Source organism: Apaloderma vittatum, unplaced genomic scaffold (assembly GCF_000703405.1).
Source record: "Apaloderma vittatum isolate BGI_N311 unplaced genomic scaffold, ASM70340v1 scaffold8715, whole genome shotgun sequence".
Classification (NCBI taxonomy): Eukaryota; Metazoa; Chordata; class Aves; order Trogoniformes; family Trogonidae; genus Apaloderma; species Apaloderma vittatum.
The window spans coordinates 19730-44320 of NW_009718726.1; the positions used below are offsets into that span (position 1 = coordinate 19730).

General features: G+C 41.4%; 1 protein-coding gene across 1 annotated transcript in view; it reads right to left on the bottom strand.

The window, feature by feature from the left end:
- The window catches only part of TECRL (trans-2,3-enoyl-CoA reductase-like), a gene marked incomplete at its 3' end in the record, with an annotated part of 54283 nt that overhangs the window by 18286 nt on the left and 11406 nt on the right, over nt 1-24591 (bottom strand). The window contains exons 2-3 of the mRNA XM_009870350.1: nt 22152-22203; nt 683-727 (exon numbers count right to left, since the gene is read on the bottom strand). Coding sequence (XP_009868652.1) covers nt 683-727; nt 22152-22203 — 97 coding nt within the window. The remainder of the gene's footprint in view (nt 1-682; nt 728-22151; nt 22204-24591) is intronic.

Sequence of the window (24591 nt, forward strand, 5' to 3'; positions counted from 1 at the left end):
TTCTGAGGCATCTAATTCCAGTCCTGATGGACCTGGAGTTCTCTCTGATTTTTACAGAAGCAGTGAGATGGATATTAGGAAACCCCAGCAGCTACTGGCATGAGGTGTCCCCATTACTGCAACAGTTTTCCTCTTTATGTATTGCGTCTCCCTTTCAACATGTGATTGTTGACTGTTAAGCCACTGAATGTGCTAAATTCCCCTAGCTGCTGAGCCTTCATTTTCTAGGGCTCTGCAATACTATATGTCTGCAGACCAAGTGCCATACAGCTTGTGGCAGCTTCATCTCCCATTGCCATGTCCACCAAGAACTGGTGTACTGGCACAAAAAAAAAGAGGCTGCCCTCTGCAGCCAGTTGCATCTTCTGACAAAGCTGTGGGCAAGTGTTAACATGGATAACACAGTGAGTGAGTGAAGTGAGTGAATGGTTTTAAAACTGCCTTGACTTCATTATTTGATCATATACCATGTTCTGAAACATTTTTCCTGAGTGGTTATGAAAACTATTAGATGCCTTTATCAATGAGGAAGCTAATAAATTAATCAATGATATCAATTAACAAAAAAGTGCTAAGAGATCACCTAATAATATGTATAGAGACAGCAATGCTGTTAGGAGAAGAATTTGCCAAAGGATTAATAATATGTTAGGTAGCTTCATTCAACCATACGAATACTTACTGCGCTCTAGTTGCAGGCCAACACGGGAAGGATACCACTGGGGGCCTGTTCAAATCACAAAGCATGCCCATTAGTATTCTAACTATTCATATTCTTTTTAGCCGATAGCTACAAATGTGGGATTTTTTTTAAAAAAAAAACACCTCTTGTTTGGTGGTCTCACCTATACAAGGAGAGTACAAGAGAGCTAGGACGAGCACACAACACACACATTAGAGCAGAAATCCCTTCTCCCCACTTGAGTGTTGGAAGGGCCAATCTCAATGCTGAATACTCCACCAGTGCACAAAAAATGGGCGTGTGCTTGCACCACTGAAAAGCACAAAGAGGATCCTGCTTATTATTGTATTTGCCAAAACTCCGTACTAAATGTCTTAGTCTTGCCCCTCCCTCCAAGGCAATGCTTGTTCTACAGTGTGGTCTATAGGGATCAGTATTTCCCATTCAGAAATATAAAACCTGACTAGGGATGTGAAGCTAGCACTGGTTCTTAATCACAGGTTAATCAGGCAAATAGAGACAGAAAAAGTAGAGGCACCCCGTTAGGTAATACTGAGTTACATATGATTTCCATAAATCCCATCAATTTAAGGACATTCCCTAGACACAGGTTTTTTTAATTCTCTAGTTTAAATGTTGCTTCTAAATGTACAGCAGCAGTTGACAGTTGTTATTAGGTGCCCTTCGATGATTTTGGACAGAGACCCATCAATTTGTTCAAACAAGTACAGGTCTCCAGCTCCACTTGTTTCTCTCAGCATCAGGGCAAGTAGGTAATTGCCACAGAAAGACTGTTGAAGGGATCATGGCTGTTCAGATTGTTAACTCGTCCAACTCTTTGTAGTGCCTGAATGTACAAGGCTGTGCTCCTACAGCTATGCTGGCTGAACAGACAACATAAGTACTCCTCCTTTGCATCAGAGACACGTAACTTCACTTAATACACACACAAACTTTGGTTTGCTGTTTAAAGTTTTTAGGGCTGACCTGGCACATTTTAGGGCTGAGCTGGAGCAGCCTGGGAAGACTTTACATAGCCTGTGGTGTTGACTGAGATTTGAGGGCAGGAAAGTCTGACAGAGGGAACACCTGCGCTATCACTACCCCCAGCCCTTTCTACCACATTTGTCAAAGGAAATAAACCCTGAGCAGTCTTGTAGGATGTGAAAGTTGTCTCTGCTCTGAGCAGGAACCTGGACCAGAAGAGCTCCAGAGACTGCTTCTACCTTCACTGTGATGATCAGGATGATCAGGAGAGCTTGATCACCCCACTTGCTGCCAGCTGGAGGGGAAGGGGAGCTGTGCAGTGGCACCCAGAACACTCATTCAGAAAACACTTGATCTGAGTTTTGTAGGCAAGAACAGGCAGAAGATGAACCCATGAACCAGAGCTAATAGCAGGAGGTGAGACATCCATCAAGTAAGTTGCAAAGATTTTTTTCAAGGAACCACAACAATCCATGGCTATTAAAGATAACAAAAGGAAGATAGAGAAAGAGCAGCTGTCTGACTTGTCAAAGAAGATGTGATTTGCTCCAGGACAGCAGATATCAATAGTTATTTGGGAGCCTGAAATGCAATGTACTTGAGTTAAATTGGAATCTTCCCCTCTTCCCCCCCTCATATTACAGTATGTTTCAATAAAAGCCAATTTACCTGATCCTGTGGCAATGCGCTTTTAGGTATGGCTCATAATCCTCACAAGGGCAAACAGAGGTTGTGCGGTTAAGCACGTCATCTCACATTTCCAGTCCTTTAGCCTCAGTGCACCATTATGTTCAAACATACTCAGAGATTTAGACAGATGGAAGTGTGCTTCTGCTGCTGCTTGTCTGCAGTGACCTTGTTATCACATCACTGTGTCTCTCAGGTTTCCAGACCATCCTTGGGATGCTGTGTGTATTTTGCTGGAGAGCCATGGAATGAGCTGTTGGGATGTTCCTTCCCAGCTGTTAATATTGCTGGGGGGCCACTAGCTAATGTCAAATGGAAACACTATGCAAAGGGAGCAGGAGACAAAGTCCAAACATCTCTATCTGTTTGTTGTTTTTAGTCTGACCGTGAAAGTTTCACGCTTTCAATCCTTACTGGCAGCAGATTTTAGCAAGGCTGTTGCCAAGTTTTAACTACCCAGGGTGCTGCAAAACTCCAATGTTGCTTTCAGGAGAGAAGTGTGAACCCACTTTATTACTCTTCAGAAGGTCTCAGAGGTCTGGTTGGTCTGCTCTGCCAGCCTGATGAGGCTCATTTTGGAGAGAGAAGACCCCCCCAATTTCCTAGGCATCAGAGATTTGCCTGCTTACCACTTGGTACCAATCAGCCAAGGAGACTCTGGCCCCCCACTTGTTCACCATTCACTCGCCTTCTCCCTGTGACTGTTTTCTGTGGGGATACTCCAGACTTCTCAGTAGGACAGCTCTGGATTTCTATTTGACAGTGCAGGAAGCCATTTCAATCCAGTCTGGCTCTCGCTAACAGGTTTGTATAATTCCTATAGGAATAGAGCTCCCCTTTCTTTTAATAGTGAAAAGAAGCTACTAGCAATGATTAATTATCACCTGTATTAACTCTTGCTACTGCCTGTCAGAATAAGGGGTTGATGGCTCTCTTGGTTACCTAGTGACGGTGCTATGTGGCAGATTAGCTTCACCTGCCATCAGCAAGAGTTCAGAAGTGCATGTGGAGTGTGGATACTGGCAGACAGGGTAAACAAGCGCTCACTAAAGACAAGAGCCACAGCTGCAGCTGAGTGCAGCACTGGAAGGCTTCTCTGCATTCCCACACCTGGCAAAGCTCCCCTTGCTTTCAGTCTAAAGCTGGAGGGTTTCTTTTCTCCAAGGTTGTTTTTTTGTACTTTTTTATGGGTTTTTTTAAAGTTTGGTTTACTTCCCAGTTTATTCTTTTTAATGCTTTCCGTTGCTGCCTCCTGCTGAGATTAATGGCAACGTAAGAGCATGGATAACTGAGGATTCTTTTGACTACTGTTGCATCTAAGATCAGGCACATATTGCTGTTTACTTTCTGACATTGAAGTGGTGCATCAGAGCTCAGCTGCATGGTACTCGGTAGGTCACTGTCCCTGTATATTCTTCATGATCTGCAGAGCTGTTCAGCCTCCTTGTGAAGGGTTATAGTTTGGGCTCTGCATTTCACACGTGGAGCAAAGTTGTAAAAATAGCATTTCAGCCCATTTATATCCAAGAGAGGTTTACACTTAAAAAACCAGAAAGGACCAGAAAATAAGAATGACCACCATGGTTCAAACCACAGGTCTACGTAGCCAATATTATGTCTTCTGATATTCCAACAATCTTGTGGTTTTTCCATCATATTTCTTAGATTTCTAGCATTTGCGCAGAACAGGTTTTGCTCCTTTATTTCAGCATGTTTGGACAGCTATTGAAATATCTTCCTGGTTCTCCGTCTCTCATTTGATTAATTCTGCCCTCCTGACTTCTCCTTCTCTTGAAGGATGTTTGTCTCATTTTTTAATATGTTCACCACACAACTGCATGCCCATAGGCACCTGAAAGATTTGCCCATTCCTCAGCTAAAAGGTTATTCATAAACTTCTTGATTTTAAGCCACATCTACATTACTCTTCTTCACTGAGCAACCTGATCTAATGAAATATATCCCTGCCCATGGAAGGGAGGCTGGACTAGATAATATTTGACCATCCTTTCCAACCTGTATTGTTCTTAAATTCTATGATACAGACAATGTTCCTTCTATGTGAATAGGCTTCCTTTAGTCTGGAAATGTAAGCAATTCATAATGAGTTTTAAGCCTTATTGCATCTTCTCTGTCAAGAACCTGTTCCAAATTTCTGGAAAAAAAATCCATACACTTGTTTAAAAAACAGTTAAAATATCTTAATGCTGTTACCTTTAAAGTATCACAACTTTTCAACACAGTATGGTGTCTTCTTGGAAAGTGACTCAATGTTTACATTTAATAATCTGTTTTTAAACATGGAGATGAGGAAAGATATTTAATTTTGGATGGGCTACTTGTTGTACCTACCAGTATTTAAAAGAAAACTTAAAACATAAACAAACAGACAGGATATATGAAAACTGACAGCTGCCTTTAATTTGACAATACCCAGCTGTGGAACCACCTATAATAATGGGTATAAAAAAGAGATGTAGTGCTATTAAACAACCATACAAATGCTTGCTAAGATGACAGTCATGCCCAGCTGCCAATACCACTATGCAAAGATGCAAAGAAAACCAAGTTCTACTGGTCTCGCTGCTCACACAGTTTGTTTTTTCACTGCCTTTATACTAGAATTTCAGTAAATGAATCAGCTGACAGTCACAGGAACTGAGGACAGTTTTTAAAGGCCATACATTTTTAAAAGTGTCCAAAGATACTCTCTGTCCACATGATTCAAATGGACCTTAACATGTGCTTCACCACTTAAATATCACAAGAGGTTTTGAAAATTTAACAGCTAAGAAATCTAAGTACTGGGTACTTTCCAATACTTATGAAAATGAAGGGGTCAGTCAAATTTTTATTAGGTTTGATAAAGAACCTTCCGTATTATTTTTTTTAGTGCACTGCCTGTTCTGCAGTAAATTACACTATCAAATGCCCATTTGTCACAAAGTATTTATGAAGTTATGTAAACCTGTGTGAGAGCAAAGTTGTAACACGATGAAGACCTCCCTTGCTGGGAAATTCAGTGTGTTCCTTAGAACGGAGCCCTGCAAAAGCTGTTCCACTGGGGAACGAGGAGTCTAAGAAATGCAAGTTAGAGCTGACGGACACAGTTTGGAAATAATTAGCAGATTGACTTTCCATGATCAGCTAATTTTATTACCAGGTAAATTGTTTGCTTCTCATTGTATTTCACCACCCATGCATCTCTAATAACAAATAGCCTTAATAATTACAAGCGATACCTGCTGTGATATGAATAGAATGATGTGAACAGCAAAATTACTATAATCAATCATCAGTAACATGTTGTTTAAATTTGCAGAAATACAAGATATTCTGGGGACCACTGCACCACAAATACCAGACGATCGAAAAATGTTACACATTAGCTGAGAAATGTAACAACACTTGCTCATGTGAACTGAGCACAGCTCAATACATTCCACCACCTTAACCAGATGGTAGTTTTGATATCTATGTAGCAATAAGAAGAGATTGGTAGCTAAAAGTCACACATTAGTATATGTGGGGATGGTGAGTTTTGTGTATGGTATATAAAGACAGACATACCAACACACAGATTATCTGAACACTTGCTGAGGTCTTTTCTTGACAAGTAAGTGCTGAACAAATATAGTTGTTACAAATCCACGACCTTAGTAGTCATGAGTGTTGTTTCTCTTGGTTGTGGCGGGCATGTTTGAGCATTCTCAGGAATGCTTTTGAGAAATCAGGAACGGATAGAGATATCACCGTTGCCGACAGTTTCAGCGTTTGCTGGTCTGAAGTTTGCATGCCCTTGCTTCGCTGGGCTGACAGCAGGAAAGAGGGATGCTGAAATGACTTGATGCAGTTGCTTTCTGCTTTTATTGGGAAGAAAAGGCTGTGGGATTTATTGTGCTAACACTGCTCTTGGGTGATTCCTGAGCGTGATGGCACTAAGCAAAGCACACCTAAGAAACGATGCTAAAACTAACCTGGGCCACAACACCAAGACAAGAAAGTATCTGAAGCTACTACTTACTACGCTTGCCTTCACTTTAATAAATGGCAGCCGCTGAGGACTGCTATCTGCATAGCGAGTAAGGCCCCAGCCTCTCTTCACATGGCTTGAGATGAAAGGCCCCATTTGACCACAGACAAAAAGAGGTTTTGCTGCTTTGATCCCATAAATGCCAGCACAGTCACCTTGGTCTTTTATTTCAGGGCTAGTGCAGAGAGACCAGGTCTAGTCAGGTACCCTCCAGGTAGCTTCCAGGTGTGCTGATGGCACCATACAGAGCTCCTGATCCCAGCTGGCCTTGCAGGGGTCAGGCTACCAACTGTACACTGCTTCCACGTCTTGCTAAGTGTTTAGTGCACAGGGCTCACCTTGGGACAACACTTGTCGGATCAGAATCAGGATTGGTCAGCTAGGTTCTGTTTTTCACAGAGAAGGACCTTTTGTATGGTGTGTCAGAATACTTAAAGAGCAGAAGCAAGGTCTTGAGTGAGATCTGTGTTTTCATGGGAAGTCAAAGGAAAGAGCAGATCCAGTGTGTCCTATTCAACAAAATCTCAACAGTGTGGTGAAACGGATATGGTTTTAAACGGCTCCACACTCAGAGATAAATCTCTTTTCTTTGTCAGCTTTTTCCTCTGAGTATTTTCTCTGATTTGGTTAATTTGTAAGCGCTCCAGGGAAGATCTCTGGCCATGTGTCTTACAAAAACAGCTTGACCTGTAGTTGCTATGGGGACACAAATAACCACTTCCTTAATGTCATGTGGAATTTGAAAAGGGGGCTGGTTGATCACAAGCATCACTTTCTTTCTTCTCTTCTTTGTAAGATATGAATGCATCTGGCTACAACCATAGTGCTTACACAGGGAGAGTGAGCAGCGTGTTGGCTGAATTGATGTCTCCAGGCATTGGCTAAGGATAGGGTCTGGCCAAGGAGCAGAACAACACATTTCCCACAGACTACTAAGAAAGTAAGCCTCAGCCTGATGAAGTGTCTGGCTAAAGGCTTGCTTCTTAGCTGTTCATTTGCTTGTTCTGATTGGCCTTAAATTCTTAAAGTCCATTAGCATCCATTTTTCCTATATGAAGTAACAGAACTGTCACCCTGGCACCTCCACTGAAGTCCCACAGAGCCTGCTCCAACAGTTTTTTTTAGAGCATACCTAACATCTCTAATAGTAAAGAGTATTATATTGCATACAGTGCTAGAAGCCGTTCCCCTTTAAAAGTGTCAAAATTTTCCTTTTCTTGCCTAGAATCTGGCAAACAGGGTAGCCCTGTCCATACATTGATACCTGGGAGCAGTTAATCTTCTGTGACTGTGCCCAGATGTAGAGTTCCAGCCCCTGAGACTCTGTGCTGCAATTGGGTACACAAATTCACCTGATCGTATTTTCATTTAAAAAAATAACCAACCCAGCTTTATTGGATTGAAAAGCATTATTATAAATTCCTGAACTTATTGAGGAACAGAACACTCCTGTCCCCCCCTACCTTTTCTTTTTTTTCTGCTGGAAAAAAACCTCAGACTTTAGCTATATTATGATTGGGCAATAATGGACAAATTTCTTAAGAGTCAGCATAGTTTTTCTTAATGAAGATCGATTGTTATTGGTGGCAAACAGAATATTATTTGTCATTTAGAGGTCAATTTATGTCACTAGCAAATTAAGCTTTCAATTTTCCTTCTGAAACAGCTTGACACTAAAAGCAACTCTGGAAATTCAGGCAAGCAAAAAAGCATCAGAATCTAAAAGCAAGCAAGCATGCAATATTTAGCTGCATATTTTAATATTTTTGTTACATTGTTTCTCCTTTCCACTTCCAAAAAGAAAAGCAGAAAAGGAAAAAGAAAAGCTAGCCCTGTGCATTTCAATTTTCTATGTAGCCTGCTGCACAAAGTATAATTAATTTTGATCTCTCTGTGTGGATTTGCATTTAAATTAATGTGCGTGGGTAAGGAAAGGGAAAAGGAATAGGGGCTCACCTTTTATTTCCTTATTAATAACCATAGAGCACAGAAACGAGAAAACAAATACTCTGGCAAGCCTGGAACTTGAAGCAACGTTCCCGGGAGGGACTGCCCTTTGACAGCTCAAGGAGGTGAGGAGATGCTGCAGCTGCAGGACCCAGGAGCACTGCCTGGCCCCAGACAGTGTTACCGCAGTAGCTGGGCTTCGTGTAATGAGTTTGAGGAGTCTTTCAACCAGGGACCCACCCAAGGAAGGACTGTGTCCTGTGATCCACATGCTAAAATAGCAGAGAGGTTGCTTCCTGTTTGCATGTTCTGGCTCTGAAATGCCAACCCCAACTAAAAGAGAGATGAGTAATTTATGCCGACTGAGGATCTGTAGTCTGGATTGAGAATCTGTTAGCTTTGTCTTTGATTCTCCTGTTTCTACAAGTTTGGAAAGGGTAACAAAGATAATTGCTGAGGTATCAGGAGGGATGTAAGAACTCAAGCAGAATTCTCTTCCTAGATATAAACTCTGTCAGTGAAGCCTTCATACAACGGGCAACCCAAACATGAGAAAATGTACTTTAGGGAACACATACTTGCCAACTTAAATACGTATTTTGGGGACCAAAAATACCCTCCCTTCTCTGTCTGCCTGTCTGTATTCTAACAAGGGATTTTTAAAAGCACAGCTTAATGTTTGGTGGTTTATGAAATCAGTTGCTGTCTATCTGAAGTATCTTTACTGGTGTGGCAGTAGCCAACCTAGTTTCACAGGCAGCAGAGCAGAGCATTTACTCTCAGGTATATGACCATCCTCATGGTCTCAGAAAAAAAAAAGCAATAAGACATAAAAGCCTGTATTATAATGGTGTTTCTTTTAACACCTTTGTTCACGTTCACCCTGTGCCGGGTTCTGAGAGAACAAACAGTGCTCTGCCTTGCAGTGTTACTGATGCACTCTGTTGCAGGACACTGATAACACAGGTCATTGCCTCCTCACTTTAGAAACTTCTTTGGATACTGCCGCAATCAGCACAACTGCTAAGTGCGTTTAGGTAGCAGCTCTCTGCAGAGCTGCACAAGGGGCAGGGAGCAGAGAACTGGTGAGGTCGCTGTTTTACTGTGCTGCTTGCTCACTGTCTGAATGCATTACGGCAGGCTTGGAGCCCTGCTGATTTATGTTTCAACATCAGAAAGTACCTGGTGGTCCAGCCTCTCAGCTGATGCAGCAAAGATGGCTCGTTTGTGCCTCCACCTGAGATGTACTGGGCAGAGGAGGGTCCTATCCCAGGTTCTAGCTATGTTTCTTTAAAAGCATTCCTTAGTCAATTAGCTAATAAAATATGTTAATGAAGTATAATTTTCTTTCAATATTTGACTGTCCAGGGGATAGCGCTCACTCCAGCCTCTAATCTAATCAGGATGCATTCCCTTGCTAACTCCTAATAGAAATGTGGTTTTTGTACCTAATGGCCACACCAATGCCATCAATAATTAACTGGACACATTTGAATTGACATGCTTTCTTCCTTAGTGCAAATTAACTTGTCATAAATTCATTGCTAAATTCACCAGAAATTAATCCCCACTAATAACAGGGCTAAACAGCAGTTTCTCCACTAGCGATGAGGAAATGGCAGCACAGATCTGCCCTTTTTTGGCAGCAGATCAGACACCAGCATGCGAGCCAGAGGCTCAGTCATATTCCCATGTCCTTCCTGAGAGAAGTTTATTTGAGCTAGTTTAATTCCCCATCCCACCACCTTAATTAGGTTGAGCAGAGGCTTTAGTGCCTCAGAAGCACTGCCACAAGGCTTGGGAAACCACTCGTCTCATCTCACCTCTATGACACAGGACAAATAATTTCCCTTCCTCATACTGCAGTTCCCCTGCTGTGAAATTAAGCTATGGTACCTTTCCAAGCAAACAGAGACACTGTGAGGACAAACAGCAAATGTGGTTTACCCCAGGTGCCTTTCTGTGTGTGCCATAAGTGGTGCTCTGGCTCATGTGGAGTGTGCAGGAGCCACCACCCCGAGGTCTCCCAGCAGGAGACGAGTCCAGGCATGGGACAGCCATGCCAGAAGAAGGGTAACATGCTCAAAACTGATCAGCAATCTGGTTTCCCATGGTTATACAGACACGGCCCACAAGAGACTGGATTGTGGTGATACTGCTTAGTGGCTACACTCATTTTCATGCTGGAGGGATAATGTTTCATCCCGATCTATACAGCAAACACTTAACAGCTATTGAACACCTCTACTGATTTTCCTCTGTAAATGTTACAGCCACAACTCATCTAGACTGTGAGCTCTGAACTTGCACTTTGATGGAAGAATATAAAGAAAATATTTCCTTCCTGTTAGTATGTATTTAAGCCAGAGCAACATGCATTGTTCAAAGCAGATGAGCCACTGGCATAACCTTCCGTTTGTTCTGTTCCTATGCATTCCGTAACAATCTTTGGAGTTGGACTTCTTATCTGCAGGCAGAATTAGTTGAAAGTTTGCAAGAATGTTTTTGTTGCTGTAGAAACACGACTTTTGTGTCAGAATTCAGAGCTGTTTATGGAGAAAGTGAGTTTGTATATTTCAAACTCAGAAAAAAAATTAGTCTTGCGTTCAATGACAGGCCTACTGGTTCTTTTTCAACCTCTGATTTTTCATTTTCAGTCCTTTTTTTGCTTCTTGTACCTCCATAATTTATTTCTAACCACATTTATGGAATAATTTAGACTATAAACTTTTTTTTTGTCTGAAGTTTTAGTAACAGCTATGACATTAAGTTTACCTGCCTTCAGAGGAAAATCTAGTCTTGTTAACTGATGCGAGGCATGACTTTGCTTTCTGAGTTGGAAATCTGAATTGGAAGACATGGTATCTCCTATATTCATTTTGATAGGTAATCAGAGGTATGAGCTATATTACCCAAAATGCAAGTAAAAATGCAAGTGTGCATTGAAAATAGGCTAATGTCTAGATTGCAGCCTTAAACCCACATCCAGTATACATTGTCACAACAGAAACAGCGAAAGAGGTGAAGGAAAATTTAAGACTTTCTAAAGCGTATGCTAGATATTTTAAAATTTTGTCTGAAACCTAAATGGAGCAAAGTATATACATATACACCCAGCTTTCCCATAGGCTCAAATGCCTGTACCTTTATATGGTAAATCTTGTTTGGATCATACAGGAAATGCAGCTGTACTTTGCCACATTCAAATCTTTCTTGCCTCATATCAAGGCATCTAGCCAGTCATAAATTCAGTGCGTTTGGACTCATGCAGCTACTTGGTTCAAAGTGGAAAATTTATGACAGATCGTCTAAATCTCAAGGACAGTGTCATTTTTTAGGTATCAGAAATGTTCCTTCAGCAAAGGTGCTGACACACAGTCATCTCTGTGTAAATTAAGACAGTCTTTTGCAATGGTAAAACTAAACGATGTGCTGACAGCTTTGTACATGGGAACACAGCAACTGCTGCTCTTACCTAATGGTTACCAGGTTTATCTCTAGGGAAAATTGGCATTCTCCCCTGAAGATGAACATATTCCAGAGAAGTCCCCATCTGCTTTTAGCTAGATACTGCTAAGCTTTCCATGCTTTCAGAGGCCCCTTCTATTTCTGTATGTGTTTGCTTGTTTTTCAAATGTTCAAAAAAGAGATTAAAATAATGAGAAAAGGGAAGGTAGTAGGTGAAACATCAGGTAGCATCAGAGACTGTCTTCTCCTCCCAGAGCCTTTTGAGGGATTGAGAGATGCCTGTGCCCCCATTTCCCCAGATATGAGATGAGGTGTTCGGGTTCTTAACTGAAAACTTTGAGACTAACTGGTGGGGATAGGAATTATTTTCAATCTAATGTCAATTGGTAGAACATAGCTTGGCATTGAGAGATAATTAAATGCCAGACTGCAATACAAAGATGGGTGCGCAAAGTCACCTAATGCCCATCAGGAGCAACGAGAGCCAGAGAGTGGGCAAGGCCAGCCCACATTTTATATCAGCACAGGTTGTGGATGAGCTGCAGATCCATGGTAACTCGCACATCAAATATTTCAATGGTGAATCACTTCCAACAGCAAATATATTCGATATCATTGCAATTTGGGGACCATTTAGAAAGAGGCAGAACTCCACTCTACCACATTATTTTTATTGTATGTCATTTGCTCAGCTTCTTATCTTTGATGCATTGCTTTCATTAACTTGAAACTGTGGCAAATAACAAGTTTTGTTTGAAAGATTTCTTATTTTGATTGTTCTTAGGATTTCTATCCCCCTGCGCCCAATCAGGAAAATAAATAAATAAACAGGCTACAAACATGAGAGAGAGAGAGATAGTATGTATGTAAACAAATGCAAAATAAGCCACCATCATCACAGGGGAACATCTCTAACATTCAGGTCTGAACAGCCTCCCTTGCTCTTGTCCTGCTGGCCTGACCTACTTGTCATGTCACACCTCCTCTTGGTCCTGTGGAAGCCAGGGTCTTCAGAAGCACAGCTAGAGAAGCCAGAAGGCAGAGAAGACCTGAGGGCAAGTCTCAACTTAGTAGCTGAAGCTGCTACCTCTTCTCTAACCTGTCTAGCAGAGGTGAAAACATAGACCTTCTCATTTTTTTCTCATGCTCTCCCGGAGTTTTCAAAGAAGGAGGTAAGTGTCTCTTATTCTTGCATGGGAGATTCACTTCCTCTTCTGTTATCCAGTGCCTGCTGGCTGTCTTTCACAAGAAGTCCCCGGGACAATTCATGCAGACCCAGTTCTGTGCAGCCCCTTGTAACAGAAACTGCTGGATCTTTCTCTAAAGCCATCTGTCCAACTCTGATGGACAAAACCACAGGGAGTCCTATGAAATAACCGGTGTAGATGCAGAGCACATTTGGAGGCCTGAAGTGATCTTGACCGTGCCACAATTAACACTATCTGTTGTATTAATGGGCGTGAGGTTATTTTCACAATCATGAAGACCCATTGGGAATTTTAGTATCTTGAATTCCTCGAATGAACATTAATCCCACATGAATCTGGTTGTGAACACCAGGTTAAAACTAAAAATCTATCTTTCTTCAGACAAAAGCAGTAATATCCAAGTTTAAATCTATGTAGGAGCTGTTTACAACCTAAAACTACTTTGGCATCTTCTATTAACAGGTAATTAGATTTAACTGTTCATTTTACCTGAGATTAGGCACTCTCTAGGGCCTCTGCTACTTCTGTAAGGCCTTGCACTGTTCTTTTCTCAGTTGAGCCATAGGCACTAAGACAAGACACATTGTAACGAGTAATAGGCAACTCTGGTAAACAAATCTTGCTCTTTCTCATCTAGAACTGTCAATTAAATCTAGTGTAAAGGCAAGAAAAGCAAAGAATCTAGCTATGAAATTTTCTTTTCTTAATGGGGCATTTAAATAGCATCTCACATTTGTTCTCTGATTGTTTACATAGGATGTCATTGGTGATGCATTGTTAGAGCCTTGCAAATCTCAGCTGGGAACAATATCCCAGAAAGCAGACAGGACCATTTCTGATTCCAGCTACATCTCAGCAGATTTGCTTCCTTTTCTTTTATTATACTACTCATCTGAAATGATATCTGTAATCCTGCTAATGAAATGCAATAACATTACATGTAGCAGTTGCCAAAAATAAAAAAAAAAGAAGAAATAATGTGAATTTCCATTAAAGTTTTTGAGTTGATCTTCACTTTTTATATTGCTGGTTTAAATATTGCTAGATTTTTTCCTGAAGGTCATCTTATTTCTATGAGCATTTAATGGGTAGACCGGTTTTTGTGTTTTAGACACCTTACTCCATCTGGTTCAATAGGTCATTAGGCATACGTTTAAGTCATTCTTTGTCCCAAATGTCTCTTACAGGAACACAGCCAAAATAGACAAAAGATCACAAGATAGATGAAAGGCAGTTTAATTATTCTTATTTTATAGATGAGAAAATGAAACTCAAAAGTGAGAAAGTGTCTGACACACAACTCACTTCAGTCAATAGTGTGACACCCATTGGTGTTGAATCAAGTCTTAAAGACCTAAGTCTTAAACATCCCATTCATTTCAGTGTGAATCAGGAGACTTCAAATATCACAGCTGGTCTTCTGGCTTTCATTATTTTCTTGAGAAGACCAAATGCTTTAAAAATCTGATCCTAAAAGTCTTGCTTAAGGTCTTGTGTAACTAAGAGCACTGCTTCTAAACCAGCAGGGTGAACCAAACCTCAACCACAGTTTCCTAATTCAGTTCATATTCAGTACGTACTGAAAATGTTCTTTGTAACCACATATTGCATTTCAGAAAGCAAAACTCGAGGGATATCTGATCAACTGCTTTTCAGACTGATTTTATATCTCTTCCTCCACTACTTACAATGAGATTCAACTGCTCAGCAGAACTGAACTGCAGGCACGTAGTCCAGTGCTTACTCTCATTATTAAGCCCAATTCAGTTGAGAGCAACAAGTCTACACACCACCTAGAAATCTCCAGATGCAGGTTCTGGGCTTCAGAGACACACGAGTCAGGGTTTGAATGGGAGGGTTATGACCACAGCTCAGGATGCAACGTAGTGTCTAAGAAGTGCATAGCACCTTCTGGAGGGCTACTTACCGTGGTTTCAGCTGAAGCGGCCCAGGCATTGTCCGCCCCTTTTGAAAACTGGCCAGAATTGTTTTACTGTAATTCCAACACGGAGAGATTTTGGAGTCTAAGTATAAAGTAAATTTTTAGTCAACTGGAGGACGCAAATCATAAGGCTAACTCAGTTTGGCTGCTTCTTTCTTTTAACTGTGCTAGGTCAATGATGCCATTCTCATTTCCCGACTGTTACAAAAGAAGCGAAAGTATTCCCATCTTTCACAGATGTGCTTCAGTTATCTTGGTGTCTAAGCCATAAATCCAAGTTATGCAAACCCATACCAGCAGACAGACTCTTTCATTTTGTGTAGAGAGGTTTGCACAGATATGCCAAAAAGTAAGCCAAGGGAAGGTCACCCTCCTGATGCTTCTTCCTGTGCAGATCAGAAATGAAGCCTGCCAGACAGGGCGGCCTGGTGGCTAAAGCAACATGCCAAGGCAAAAATTTAGGTCTCTCTTTGGACATGCACAGGTTGCAGAGACAGGAAGCAATTTGTTCACAGATTAGACCTCTGATTGTGAGCTGGGGAGGAAAATGAAAGCGACTGGTTTGTGTTTTAAGGCGGGAGCTGTTTCTTACTTTGCGCTTAGGTTTGCAAAACAAAAAGTAAAGAATCTAAGCATGTACGGGGCCTCACTGTGGCAAGTAACAAGAAATTTAAGGAGTTTCTAATAAAGTGAGTTGTGTTGACAGGCGTAGGGAAGTAAAAAGAGCCTAGAACTGTGTCATTTGAGGGATACCAAAATTCATTGTAAACTAGTTTTCTATTGTTATCTACTGTGTGACTAAGACAAAAGAAAATTATAAATATAAGACAAAACAAATATAATCATGTTTCTTCTTAATCTAATATTTTTCATTTACAAAGTAAACACAGATTAATGAGCAATTTATGCAGATGAAATCACTGTACGTCTTAGTGCTCATTTGCAATAAGTGCTCATCCCTAGTGATTCACCTTCATTGTTAATTTCCATTTGAGTTGTTATGAATGCAGGAGGGGGAAATTTATCGAAAACACCAGTTTGATGTGATTGTCAATCCGATGTGCTCTGTGAATCCATGCTGGCGACATAATGCTGGGCCTATGAGCTCTGCAGTCAGCTTGCACAGCAGGATATTGCCTGTCCCTTTGAAAACTCATTCTTATATGGATTTGAGCTGTTACGCTGTGCTAACACGAACTACTTGGGATAAAAACTGGGAAGAAGGAGTATGAGATTTGTTAGAAGCCTCTGTGGCTGCCTTTCTGTTCAGGGAAGTGCATCCAGCTCAAGGCAACTCATAGCAAGATCAGATTGTGGTCCTCTTTCAAAAACTTTGGCTTTTTCAAGGCCTGATCTCCTGATACGGTGCAGAAGAAAGGTCCCTCTGGAAGGCTTTATGCCCTAGATATAACTTATTTGGGTCTCTTCATTTTGTGAGACATGTGAAGAGCTCCCGGCTGATTGACGAGCCAAGACTATGAAGTCAGTTTGGGAGAGCTAGAAATAGTATAATTCAGCTTCTCTGAGTCCCCAGCAGGCGTATTCATCAGGTACATGAGTCTCTCCAGGCATCAAAATTGACAGATTTCATTAACTTTCTTCAACCTGAGAATCCAGCTGTAATAGACAGTGTGGAGAAATCAGAGGAACTGCAGGTTCTCAGCGAGAGGGTGTTATCAGACAGTGCTGATTATACAGAGCTGGTTGGCAAGGCACTGGCTTAGCAGTCACCGTTCTCCCTGGCACTGCTCTTAATGACTAAGCCCCACAGCATCCTTTCTCACCTCCCTGAGCCCTGCAGTTTAACATCGCAGCCAGCCTCTAGAAGGGAATTATGTGATTCAGTACAAACAGTCATACTTTCCAGCAGCAGCTCTACATACATCTCGTGTGTTTTGGCACAATATGGAGTCATTCCTCAAGCCCTTGTTCTTGGAATCATGCTACTAGCTCTCAGATGTCATTAAAAACTGGAAAGTTGCAGATTCAGCCTTAGCAGGCTTTCTGGAAAGGATAGAAAGAGGACCTCCTCTGCTAAAGGATTAGCTTTAGTATCTCATGGGCCTCAAGTTCCTCTCATAAAGCTTGCCTTGTCATTTCTAAGCAATGAAAGATTCTTCTCCTTGCTCTTCACCAGGCCAGCTTGGCTTCCACTGTTTTGTGTTTTGAAGATCTGCTTCAGGATTTTGGGTGAACAAAACCATGTTGGTTTTAAAGTGCTACTCTCCTTTCAGCTGCTCAGCACGAGCTGAGCTGACAGGCAACTGCAAAGAGAAGTGAGCTAGAGGCACTAACAGGTCATTTTGAAAAGGGAAGGAGGGAGAATATGCAGAGGCCTCCTGTGCAGCTGGAAAAGAACTGCATGATATGGAACTTCTGCTTGTGTTTGTCCTCTGAGATTGTAAGGTCTCTCCTTGTATTGGACAGTAAAGATCTTATTCAAGGAAGATCTTATTCACTCGGAAGTCAGTGGAAGGGTTTGGTAGACTTGGTGAAATGACACATTGGAAGGGCGTGCACAGGAGCCTTTGGTCTTGCTTTTGTGCAGCGAGTCAGACACGGGGTATGTTCTGGCCAGGTGATCTGGAGGGTGATGACACTGAGGGGCTGCGGGTTCTCCTATGGTTTCTGGGGAACATGCAGGATGAGAGCAGTAGGCAAAACCTGGCATATGCATGCGTCCTGCCATACCACCCTACAGACTGTGAGGAGAATGCTCAAAGAGAGATTGATCCCCACCATAAAGAAAGAATTTTCTCTTTGTCCTCTCCAGACGAAAGCAACAGAAAGTATCTCAGTGATTTTACAGAGAACCTCTTAGGATCTCTTACAGAAATACCCGTAAGAAACAATAGTAAGGTGGTATAGCAGAATTCTAAAGTTTAATAGTGCCCAGAAATGATGCTGTTTATTCTTGAGTGCCATCTACTGACAATTTCTTTCTGAGTGATTTACTTTTGTTGACATTGCTTATTTAAAATGCCCTAAGTAACACCTGTTGATTTGGATGCAGGGACCTGCAATTTTGGAGGTGAAGGATTAGGAGTTAGTGTTTTAGTGTATCAGCTGGCGGCTTGTAGTGTTCCTGATTACTTGAACACCTCATTCCCCTCTGCAGACTGAGTGGGATACTCTACACATGATGTTTTCAGTTCTCTCTTCAACTTGCTCTTTTCCTTATGCCCATCACCATGCTTCTTCCCATTTGCCCTTCCTTCCCTGCCTGCTCCTTCCATCTAGAGGGAAATTTCTGGCCTCCCTAAGCTCACTCTTCTGACTTCAAAGAGTAGATCTAGTTGTGCTACCTCCTTGTGCAGGAGGTTGCACCCATGAGTTTGTTAGATTATTGCTGAGATCTTATTTTCCCCTCTCCTTTCTGTTCTTCCTCTTCTTTCAAGAGCTTTTTCAGCCACTTTCATGAAGTAACCTTGAAAATATTTAATGATCACTGACTACACTATATTACTTCTTCTAGAGGTATTTTATTTTAGTTATGTGATACTTGAATTAGCATTAGTATTACAGTATTTCATTTTCTATCTGTAAGATTTCCTCCCCCACCAGTCCAATACATTTTGCAAAGATAAAAATAAATTAAAGGTGAAGAGTTATTGCCAAGGACAAGAGCTTGTGAAGTTTAGCCTACACAGTATTTCTTTCTCCATCAAAAACATAATCTTTATAGATAAAGAAAATGCCAGGTACCTAACTCATCATAATCAGCTGAGAAAATGGGACAAGATATTTCCCTCTGATACACTTAGTTTTTGCCTTGGTTTCACCTCTGCCAACTAGCCAAAGAAATTATGAAAATAGTAGTAAAGTTACCTAGTGCACAGCAACAATTTGATTAAGACTTCTTTGGCCATACCTTAGATATTACAGTGTGATGACTGGTAACACCTAGAAATTCAGCTTCCACTCAATTTCAGGCAGAAAATATCAAGCAGTAGAAGTGGAGTCGTTTGTCTGCAACATACTTACACTCTGGAACTCCTTCCCAGATAATTCTGTTGAGGTCAAAACTGTAAGTAGGTTTAAAAAGGATTAGACAGATTCATGGTGGGCAGGTGTGATGTTTGCTATTAAGCATGACAGCCTGGATCTAACATCTGTTACAGAAAGCCCCTGTGGAGTTGATGGCTGGAAGGCTTCAACAGGGAAATTGCTGTTCTCTGCCGACCCTGCCCAGTGCTGCCCATCCCTGCCAGGGGCAGTGGCTACAGTGACCAGGGGCTGATTTGAAACAGGGGGTTTCAGTCTGGAGAAAGGCTCAGAATTCCTATGGAAATGACAGTCTGTCTTAAAAGGTGACTCTCTGCTAAGACCTCATAGATCCATGAATCTCCAGTGATAAAGCTTGAATTGCCCCCCTGAACTCAGTGCCACAGGAAGCACAGCTTTAAAGTTTTGCTGGGCTTGTTTCAGTAGAGGCAGTTTTCCTGAAGTGAGGGCTGAGGAGTGTTTCAGCATTTATTCCTGGACTTCTAAGTGTATGTTCTGCCTTTCATATGAACACAGATCCAGACTGATGTTTGACTGACTTATAAACTACTTAGCAGGAACATGTTATGTGTCACTTGCATCTCATTTCTTTTATTTTAAAGATTAACAGCTTCCTGTGCTGCAATTCGTAATGCAGTATTTTTCCTCCTTTCTTGAATCAGGCAGTGAAAACTGATCAGTGACAGAGATGAGGCTTGCAAAATTGCTGCACAGGGCTCCTCTCACTGAAGGGCTGACAAGATACCAGCAGAGGAGAAAGCTTAATTGCATGGGTGATCAAAAGAGAATATATGAAGACAGGGAGACTGTAAAGGGGTGTGTGTAGGAGTGTGTTTTAGCAAGAGATTATAGGGGAACATGTGAGTCTGGCACACACAAAATGACAGAAATGAATGCATGAGCTAGTAAAGAATAACACGGTAACCAAAGGCATCCACAGATCAGCTTCAGCCTCTTCTCAGCTCTTGCCTGAAAGAACTGTATTCTGTTAGCTGTCATCCTCCAAACTACACGAAGAGAAAAAAAGTGAAGGCCTGTGCTTTGCAAGCAGAAAAAAAGGAGGAGGGAGGAACCTCATGAGACAACAACATTCAGGCTGAACTGAAAAAGAGAGATCAAAGCAATGAGCTGGAATGGGAAGAAAGGACATAGGACACTGATATTGTGTACTCTTGGGAATGGAAGGAATTGACGTAAAAAAACTGAGAACTGAAAAAACATTGAAGGCACATGCTAGCCCTTCCACGTGCAGTAAAACATTGTACTGTAAAGAGTTTTGATTCACGATTTGTGTCATGCATTGTTGTACTGCTTACTGTCTTCCTTTATAGTCAGCTCCACTTATACCATTGAGATTGAGGACTAAGATGCCTCTAAATATGAACACAGTCGCCATTAAAATGGCTTATACACAGACTTGCACTATTTTAGCCCAAATCCATTAAAAACCTCATTATAGTTAAATTGGCATAAACTTCTGTGCCAATGATCTTCAGCTGGTTTAAGCTGCCTTAATATAAATCCAGTTTCAATCAATTTAAGAGAGTCTAGGCAGAAATATACTGCACTTCACAAACTGTTGGGAGGACATACTCTTATTGAAATATTAAAAATTATGCACTCAGTCTTTTCATATTCAGCTGTGGGGTTTTGAACTTTTACAATTTTGCATTTTACAAGCCCTTACAGGGAGTGAAATCAAGTAGTTTTAGAGCAGTCAGGTCAACAGCCTTTTGCTTCAGCAACTGAATCGTTGTGCAAACCATAGAAGCCTTCAGCTTTAATGCTTTATACAGTTCTAAGGACAGAGGACAAGCATAATATTTCTTCTACTTGCCCTACTCTGAAGTCAGAGCATTAGTGTCTCATTAAACCTTTTTTTTTTTTTTTTTTTGCAAAAGGCATCTAGCCTTTAGTTGAATACATCCACATATTCTTTATTTGTAAAAATAATGAGAGGCCATCATTTAAGATGCTTACACCAACAGTAAACTGTCCTGCCTCTTGGAATCATGTATCTCATTCTTAATTTGAGTTTCTCTGGCCTTTACTTCCAACCCTCAGTTCTTGTTGCACCTTTTTCTGTTCAAGAAATTACCTCTGCAGTTCTAAGAAACTCAGTTCAAGTTTACAGGCCTTGCAGAGACCTGCACATGTCAGATGTCACTGACAGTCAAGGTTACAAATCCTCAGCACAGGTAGCACCTTACTTCTCACAGTCAAGAATGGGAGCAACATTTCTCCCTCTGGGAGCAAGGGTAGCACAGTTAGGATCTCTACAAACACAGATACAGCAGTATTTTAGCATTTCAGAACTCAAGGCATGCTATACACACATACGCATCCGGTAGGTTTCTGGTACATTTGGCCCCACTCCCAAAATCAAGTCAGTGGATAAAGGCAAATGCCATCTAGCTCTGGTGCTCAGCTACTTTCATTGCTCTTTTCCCATCTTTCCATCTACCTCCCTCTGCTAAGGAAAGGAGACGTATCTAGGAGGAGGCAGGAAGGAAGCACCCAGCAAAAATGCTCTGTTTTCTGACAGGGAGAAAAAAGAGATTTTTGAGTATGTTTGCTCTCATCTCTTCTCATGTATGAGGTCCATATATGCAGTATGTATGTGGAAAAATTGCCCTCTCCCCTCCTTATGGATACAAAACACACACATCAAGAAAAAGTGGTACTAGAAGAAAGAGAGGTTGTCCTGACCTTTAAGGAACTGGACATGGCTGGCTCAGTTGAGAAATCTGTCAGATTGTGTGCATGATCCAAGTTAAGTCATTTAGTCACTGCACCTGAGTTCCCCACTACAGTACTTGTTTGATGTCCATGGTCTGTTTATGGCCAGCTTGAAGCAGACTAAAGTTATCAAAGTTTATCTAACTTATATAACACTGGGAGGGCAAATGCAGTTGTGGTCTTGAATTGCTGCTGTGTAATGCTAAAAAGAGGATAGAGAAGTACTGCCCCTCATGGGCTGGCAGTGATAAATAATGCAGTTCTCTCTTTCCAGCCTCTCATATCTGGGATAGCTATAGTAGAACCTTAGTCCAAACACTGCTCTCATTTAGTGTTGGAGCTGTCAAGACAGGCTCAGCTTTCATGTGAGATTTCATGAAAAATAAATTTGACAACTTCTCCAAGCTGAAAGGCCTCTAACCATGCCTCCAGCCTGCTAGCCATAGTACTTACATGCTTTGTGAAATTTGTGTTTCACATCAAGAAGGGTAGATGATGGAGATACCTGGAAAAGAAAACAAAATGCATGCAGATTAGTTTTTCTGTCTTCTTCCCTCTGGGATTCCTTCTCCCCTCCTATAATGAAGAGATAATACAATTGTCTGCAAATTCCTTAGGCAATAATGAAGCGAAGCAGTAAATTTGCTCTCATATATTGATGTGTTATTAAGGATTGCTCAAATCTGATTTACCACCTCTGCCTGGCCAACAGAAGGATAAAATCCCAAGGGTCAAGAGGGAAAGCTGCTAGCCATGACTGAAGCAATAACTGCCCCTAAGATCAAACCAGTGGGACAAATTGAAGAGTTCGCATTAAAGTTAGGATCAAGTATGCTGGGGCACATCTCTGAGAGACATGAAAGGGTTTTCCTGAGGGGCCAGCAGGAAAGGCTTTATTTTATTATGTATATTGATTTCTTACTACACTTTGTACAAAGTATCTGAGAAACATGGAATTTACCAGAGTGAAAGACTTAGAAGTATTTTGCCTTTACAAGGAAAGGTAACAGGATGCTTCAGGAAGTAGTATGTTGAGCTTGAGATCGAGGTGGCAAGAGATTAAGGGTCTGGTCTTAAAAAGAGCATTCCTTTGCAGTTTGCGATGATTTAATATTCTATATTGTTCATTTAAGCACAGAGACTGAGAAGTAAACTGAACTGTGTCTTAACTATGAGGATCTGCCTTGGCTCCAGCGAGAGACTTTATCACTGCAGTCAGACAGCAGCATGCAGAAAACCACCTTCCCTGCAGACTTCAGGTACCTGCACAGCACAGACTAATAGCAGTATGAAGTGGTGGTTACATACAGCAAAATCTTGAGGAGCAGCAGAATTTCTTTGGGTGGAAGTAAAGAAGGAACCATGGCACCATTTTCCCTGGCTGTGCAGGGGGTTCACCCTACCTCCAACTTCCCTCAGTCTAACCTGAATGTGGCAGTTTCCTGATGTAGCTTCCCTGGCAATTACCCGAGAACTCAGCAGTTCTGCTCTGCGGAAGCTTGTCTGTCGCTTCCCAGCTAAAGATTTCTATGGGGTTTGTTGGGCAATCCAATTCTTCTTTCATTGCATTAATTAGAACTCACACACTTAAGCATTAATCAACTCACTGAGTCTTGCCTATATCTTGGCACCACCTTTAGCCTGTAGCCCCACCTCATCTGAATGTGATTAGTGATATTTATCTATCTATTTTACTTATTAGTGATATTAGTGAGTTGTGACAGTAACTATGCAAAAAAATATGCAGAAGAATCTAAGAAATTCTGCTAGTAGATGTCAGTGGGCACCTTAATATAGGTTATTCTGCTGAAAAGACTGATGTAAGAAAATAAAACTGCTGACTCAAAACAAAAAAGTTTGTACACAAGAGTTTCTCTCTTATATAATTTGTCACTTCACACAACTACCAGCACTTAGGAGTAAGCCAACTTGTTTCCAGTAATAATAAGAACAGGCAGAGAGCTCAATACAGATTTCAAAGCTGTAAAATGAGACCTGTGCTAAATGCCATGTAAAGTTCAGATTTTTCCTAGCTTTTTTTTTGATTTAGATGAGAACACTTTCTTTTCCACAGTTACAGAGGGTTTTACTGGGCATCAGAGAAGTCCTTATTTGCAGAAACTGCTGTAAATGAACCTATACTTAAACCCTGACTTGACTTTCTGATGTACCTACTAAGCGATGTCCACCCAACCCAAATCTAGGGCTGGGCTCCTTGAAACTGAGGATTGTACCCTTTTCCATCTTCCCAGCATCACCAAGGTCTGTGTCGCACCCAGCCTATATTGAGCTGTACTGGGCCAGGAAAGGGCCATTGTCCTTTGCATTCCTGATGCCATCTGGGTCTGTTTCCTTCTTAGCTATAGGGAACAACAGAGGAAGCCACATTATCATTCTCAGTTCAAAAAGGAAAGAAAATATTTTATCTGTATTCACTGCACTTAAGCCATTCCATACAACACCCAGCAGAACAGCCCATCTCCCATAGTCTAATTGTACATTTTCTTGTAATGTGTCCAGCTGCTGTGGACTTGAATACAGGAGATGGGGGGGTTGCGTTTTCTGAATCTCTAAAAATATCTGAAATTGTTTCTTCACACCTTGTAATCTCACACCTGTGATGTTTGGAGCCCAGAAGCCACCAGATAGGGATGCACATGCTGTTAGATGGCAAAGACTATACGGCACATGAGACTGCAGACCAAAATCTGTCACGTGTCAGGGCAGGTGTGCAGGTTTTCAGAGCTGGCCATACTGGCTCAAGGACAGAGATGATCTTTTCTGATATGTTGCAGGACAATCTGACTTTCTAAATACAGTATAAGCTGCATTACTGAAGGGCCTGCATCCCTAAAGGAGATCAGCACCTCACCATGATGGGTGCTGGGAAAGA